At 45.8% G+C, this 6,620-nt stretch overlaps 1 protein-coding gene across 5 annotated transcripts in view; it reads right to left on the bottom strand.

Annotated features, from left to right (window-relative positions):
- Nucleotides 1-2,213: 2,213 nt before the first annotated feature.
- Nucleotides 2,214-6,620, bottom strand: part of LOC140201783 (pleckstrin homology domain-containing family A member 2-like) — a 131,424-nt gene continuing 127,017 nt past the window's right edge. For all 5 annotated transcript variants that reach the window (XM_072266470.1, XM_072266468.1, XM_072266466.1 and 2 more), the window contains one exon: nucleotides 2,214-2,938. In XM_072266470.1, the coding sequence (XP_072122571.1) occupies nucleotides 2,555-2,938 (384 nt within the window). In that variant the 3' untranslated portion in view covers nucleotides 2,214-2,554. The remainder of the gene's footprint in view (nucleotides 2,939-6,620) is intronic.

Raw genomic sequence — 6,620 nt, 5'->3', positions numbered from 1 at the left:
CCAAACATCCTTGCTCCTGCACCGCCCTGAGGCCTGGCCCTCACCGACACAATTCAGCCCGGCACTTAAGTCAATCAAACCTTGGGTCTTTCCTCAACCTCAGGGACAGGCCTGGGCTCTGCCTCATCTCCCCATTGTTGGCAGTGATCATTTACCAGAAAAAGTGTTATAGTGAAGTACTTAGTTGTTTTCCTTGCCGCTGAGAGTAGTCGCTGGGCTTCACCAGTGCCATCTTAAATAGACCCAGTGGTGTAATATTTCCACAATTGGGAAAACATTTATGATGAATATGGATGGATTTGAGGCACATTTATGACCTGTCCCCAGTATTTGAATATTGAGAGTCTTCCTTAAGTTTAATGAGTCAGGGAGTGCGATATGGTGACATTCATGTACTTCGATAATAAATTTACTTTGAACTTTGAAATGGTGATGGAAGGTGAGCTAACAACAGCACATCTGATTCAGATGGGCTGTCTGCCTCACTTTTCTAGCCGTTTCTTAAGGTACTTAGAGTGATTCTGCAGAAGCAAACAGAAATGGAACTGATGGTTTTATGGCCAAGTTGATGGATGATATTGATGCAGGTGGAGGGGCAAGTAGTGTTGAGGAAGCAGGGATCAACCAAAGGTCTTCCATTGGGAGAATGGGCTAAGAAGTGGCAGATGGAATATAGTGAAAGGGAGTGCATGGTCATTCATTTTGATACTACGAATAAAGGTGCAGACCATTTTCGAAATGGAGAGATGATTCACAAATCAGAGATGCAAAGGGACTTGGGAGAAATTGTCCAGGATTCCTACAGTTTAACTTGCAGCTTGAGTCGGTGGTACGAGCACGAGGACATGAAGCTTTACTTCGAGTACTGTGAACACTCTTGGGGCCCCTTAGCAAAGAAAGGATGTGCTGGCATTGGAGAAGGTGCAGCTGATTTTGACAAGAATGTCCTGGAAGTGACAGGGTTAATACAAGAGGAGTATTTAATTCTCTAAGCTTTTACTAGCTGGAGTTTAGAAGAATGAGGAGCATCTCAAATACTGAAAGGCCTAGGAGGATAGAGTGGATGTAGAGAGGATGTTTCCTTTAGTGGGGGAGTCTACAAGGCGCAAGGCACAGCTTCAGAATAGAAGGATATCCCTTTAGAACAGAGATGTGGAGGAATTTCTTTAGCCAGAGGGTGGTGAATCTGTGTAATTCATTTCCATAGAGGGCTGTGGAGACCAAATCATTGGGTATATTTAACGTGAAGGTTGATAGGTTCTTGATTAGTAAGGGCATCAAAGGTAGGTCAGTGAAGCGGGTAAATAAATCAGTTGTGAACGAATAGTGGAGCAGACTCGATGGGCTGAATGGCCTAATTCTGCTCCTAAGTCTTACGACTCTGATGAGACAACAACGTCCTATTCCAAGTACAAATGATCAGACACAAGCAATAGATCAATGCATACACCTGATTTAGGAATTGCAATGGCTTCTCCACACACCCAATCCTCCAATACGAGGATTGGTTGAACTCTCTGGGCAAATTGATTCACATCTGTTTCTAGGTACAAGAACCAGGATCGCAGCCCATGTGACCATAAGATACGTCAACATATTAAGGCCACTTGGCCCATCGAAACTATGCCAGTGTTCAATCATGATTGACTTCATCTTTTGTCCCCAATCTCCTGCATTGTCCCAGCAAGCACTAAACCCCCACCCCTCACAAATCAAGAACCTATCAATTTCTGCCTTCAATACATGCAATGACTTGGCTTCCACAGCCTTCTTTTGTGACCAGTTCCACAGATTTACCACCCTGACTGGAGAAGTTCCTCACTTTAAAGGGAGATCAGTTTCATTCTCTGGCTGTACCCTTGGATCCTAGTCTCTCCTACTACTAGTCTCCACATGCACTCTATCCGGGCCTTTCAGTATCCTGTAGGTTTCAGTAAGATCCTCACTCATCCTTCTGAGCCCAGAGAGATCAAATAATCCTCATATGGTAAGCCTCTCATTCTTGGGCTCCATCTTGTTAACGTTCTCTGATCCCTCTCCAGGGCCAGTAGGTACTTCCTGAGATATGGGGCCTAGGATTGCTCACAGTATTCCAAATGTGGTCTGCCAATGTCCTATAACCCCTCAGCTGTACGTCCTATCTTACACCCTCTTGTGTGGGATGCGGTATCTGCATTGCTGATTCCTCAAAAGACATTCAGTGGCAACAGGGATTTTAAAATGACACCAGCTTTAATACATTCCTTTCAACAATGCATCATGGACACTCATCAACTCTATAAAGGTAGTGCTAGGCAATTTCTTCCCCTGAATTTTCAGGTGGTTAAAAAAAGTGAACATGGTTGTGCAAAACCTCAAGCCACCGTAGGAATGCAAAGTGCCGACAGAAGCTCTTCAGCTTCTCTTTAGCAGTTCTCTTCCAACGCAATGTCGCAGTCCTACCAACGAGCGCTGGAGCTCTGGAGATAAGGACGCCAAGCTAAGCGATGTGAAAGCGACACTTTGGCCAGAGTTACTAATCCTAGAAAAACCAAGCGTCAGGAAGGACATCTGGTTAGACGTCTGATGTTCGGATCCCGTCATCGTCGATGCTGTAGACGAAGTGGTGCTCCTTCTGGGGAGCCGGCTGTGACCGGTGCCTGCGTCGCTTGTCCTGACCGTTCACCCCCGCCAGCTGCGGGCTGGGCTCGGCGGAGGGTGCCTGCGCTTCGCCGTCGTGCGGGCTCTCCTCCGGTGCCGACGAGGCGGGCGGCCCGACGGCCGAGGGCACCGGGGTCCACGGCTGCCATGACGACACCATGGAGGTGGACTTGGTGAGAGGTCGCTTCTCCTCGCTGGGGGTGGCCACGCCGCCGGACGGTGGTGAGAGCAGGGCGCCAGACTGGTCGGCCAGAAGCAGCGAGTTGGTCCTGGTGAAGGTCGCTTGAGCCGTGGATGCCTGCAAACGAGAAACGAGAAGGGCAAAGGTGAGAGATTTTATTTCCGCAGCCCTATCAAACACCTCCTCCCACCGGAACCTGTGGATTCTGCGCACATCTGACCACAGCCAACACCTCTCAATCACGCAAACACGAGGAAATCTGCAGATGCTGGAATTTCAAGCAACACACATCAAAGTTGCTGGTGAACGCAGCAGGCCAGGCAGCATCTATTGGAAGAGGTACAGTCGACGTTTCGGGCCGAGACCCTTCGCCAGGACTAACTGAAAGAAGAGCTAGTAAGAGACTTCTCTGCTTCCCAAGAAGGCATTAAACATTTGAGCACGTTTTGAAATGATTCTAGTTGCATATAAGTTTCTCCAACTTTATCCCCCTGCCCAACTGTGTCACCTTCTCCAGCACAGAGCCCCTCTGAGATCTGCACGTGCCCATGCACCCGAGATTCTGCAGATGCTGCTGATCTTCAGCAAAACACACACAGAAAATGCCAGTAAGGCAGCAACTATGGCGAGGAGTAAACAGTCCACGTTGCAGGCTGAGGTCCTGATGAAGGATCTCAGTCATAAACGTAGATTGTTTATTGCTCTCCATAGATACTGCCTGACTTGTTGAGATCTCTGTGCTTCCAGTCTGTCCCATGATATATTCAAAGCTGCTGTGCAAGTTGTAAGGGTGGTTAAGAAGGTGAATGGTGTTTTGCCCTTTCTTAGTCGAGGGATTGAGTTCAAATGCCACGAAGTAATGTCGCAGCTCTATAAGAGTTTAGTTAGACCACACTTGAAGTATTGTGTTGAGTTCTGGTTGCTTCATTATAGGAAGCAGCTGTGGAGCTTCAGAGAGGGTGCAGAGGAGATTTACCAGGATAATGCCTGGATTAGAGACGTCTAATGAGGAAATACTAAGTCAACTGGAGCTTTTCACTTTGGGGTAAAGGACAATGAGAGGTAACTTGACTTGTAAAAGATGATTAAAGGCACAGACAGAATGGACAGTCAGCATCTTTTTCCCGGGGCAGAAATGAGGGGGTATAATTTCAAGGTGAAAATTTAAAAGGAGGAACGTATAGACAGGAATGTCACAGGTAGTTTTTTTTTAATAAATACACACAGAGAGGTGTGCATGGAATGCACTACCAGAGGAGGCAAGTAAATTAGAAGAATTTAAGAGACTCTTAGAAAGACACATGCATGAAAGGAAAATGAGGGCTCTGTGGGAGAGAAGCACTATTTTGAACTCGGTACAACTGTGCGGGTCGTAGGGCCTTTACTGAGTTGAACTGTTCTATGAAGCACATTTGGACTTCACTATGCTGAAGACTCAATGCAAATGAAAGTTTGTGGAGAGATATGCATCCAGATGCAGCCTGACCACGCACAGAATTGTCAGCACTCTCACCGCCTACTGGTAACGTCCTGTTGGAAGGCACACACAGGGTCTGAAGAGATGAGCGTGTACAGTATCCCTCAGCGTGGGCACCAGTGCCTGGTACGGCCCGTCTCCACGTGTCCCGATAGCTCCTGGCCAAGAACACCACATCTCCGCAGCAGCAGGTGTGAATTAATTCAGTTCCAGTGAAAACCGTAGCCCTGACTCACCTCCATGACAACTCAGACAGTGGGTTTGTGACTAATCATCATTGACAGAAACTCCCTTCCTCAGCTGACTTGTGGAGTAATCAGACTGCCCATCAAACAATATGGCACTGTTTTCTCTGCCAATAATAGATGGTATACATGGGGGGGGGGGTGGAATCTGGGGTAAAACCTGTGTCAAAACTTTCTTGCTCCTACTTCTATTTGTCCCATTCATTCTAGTTCTGTCAAAAGACTGGCTCTTGCCTGTTGCCAGTTCTGAAAGAGGATCGACCCCTTTGAGTAACCAGCCTCTCCAGTGCAACATGGTCAGCCGTGGGACCACTGCTGGTGTGCTCAGGTGTGGGAGAGACTGTCCAGCACTGGGAAGAACAGGAGTCTGAGAACTGACCCTGACTCACAGGCTGCTTTGCCAGGAGTGTCAGCGACCGTGTGAATGGCAACGAGCTCACAATGATCCACAACCATTAGTGAGGCTTGGTTACAGGAGGGGCAGGACTGGCAGCTCAATGTTCCAAGGTTCTGTAGACATGACAGAGTGGGAGGGATTAAAGGAGGGAGGGGTGCTTGACCTTACAGGAAGTGCTCAGTTAGGACAGACTGGAGAACTCATCTGGTGAGGTGTTACAGGTGGAACTGAGAAATAAGAAGGGTCTGACTGTGTTAATGGGGCTATATTACAGACCACCCAACACTCCTAGGAACTTAAGAGGAACAAATTTGTAGGAAGATCACAGACTGTTGCAAGAAACAAAGTTGTGATAGTAGGTGATTTTAACTTTCCACATATTGATTGGGACTCCCATACTGTCACAGGAATAGATGGGATAGAGTTTGTAAAGTGTGTTCAGGAAAGTTTCCTGATGTCCTAATGAGAGTGTGTGCAATACTTGATCTGCTATTAGGGAATGAGACAGTACAGGTGACAGAAGTTTGTGTAGGGGGACACTCTGTGTTCAGTCACCACGATGCCATTAGTTTGGAAGTAAATATGTAAAAAGATAGGCCGGTCTGCAGACTGAGATTCCAAATTGGAGAAAAGCCAGTTTTGATGGGATCAGAAAGGATCTGGCAAGAGTGGATTGGGACAGGCTGTTCTCCGGCAAAGGTATACTTGGTAAGTGGAAGGTCTTCAAAAGTGAAATTTTGAGAGTATTAAGCTCGTGTGTATCTGTCAGCATAAAAGGTAAAGGCAACAAATGTAGGGAACCTTGGTTTTCCAACAGATTGTGGCCCTGGTTAAGAGAAAAAAAGGAAATGTATAGCAGCTACAGGCAGGTAGGAACAAATGAGGTGCTTGTGGAGTATAAGAAAAGCAAGAGAACACCTAAGAAAGAAATCAGGAAGGCTAAAAGGAGGCAGGAAGTTGCTCCAGCAGACAAGGTAAAGAAGGCTCCTCAGGGATTCTACAGATACTGTATGTTAAGAGGAAAAGGATTGCAAGGGACAAAATAGGTTCTCTGGAAGATCAAAACGGCAATTCATGTGTGGAGCCGAAACAGATGGGGGAGATTTTCTTTTTAAATCTTTTTATTAATTTTTCAAAATTATAAACTCAATAACAAGGTTGGTACAAAGAGATTGGAGAAATGTTCAACAGCATATATAAAATGAATTTTAACTAACAGAGAAATAAAAGACTTCCAAACTCATAATGAGATTAAACATTAACAAAGAAATAAAAAGAAAAAAATATATATAAACAAAAAAAACTCCAAAAGAAAGAGAGAAAAAAAACGCCCAAAAAAAGGCAAAACAGGGCTAGACCAACAACTTGTATCAGACATGATCCATAATGTCGCTAACTCCGCTCCTCGCATCATATAATTTTAGAAAAAAGATTCGGAAAGGTCAGATTACATCATATGAAAATGTTGCAGATTTTAAGTAACTTTTTTTGCATCTGTATTTACTTGGTCTATAGTAATGAGGCAAAGTGGAATCATGGACCCCGTACAAATTACAGAGGAGGAGATGTCTACTATCCTTAGGCAAGTCAGATGGATAAATCCCCAGGGCCTGACAAGGTGCTCCCTTGGACCCCAAGGGAGGCAAGTGCAGAAATTGCTAGGGCCCTGGCAGAGATTTT

Source organism: Mobula birostris, chromosome 8, assembly GCF_030028105.1.
Source record: "Mobula birostris isolate sMobBir1 chromosome 8, sMobBir1.hap1, whole genome shotgun sequence".
NCBI classification, from domain to species: Eukaryota; Metazoa; Chordata; class Chondrichthyes; order Myliobatiformes; family Myliobatidae; genus Mobula; species Mobula birostris.
This window is presented reverse-complemented; position numbering and strand designations above follow the sequence as displayed.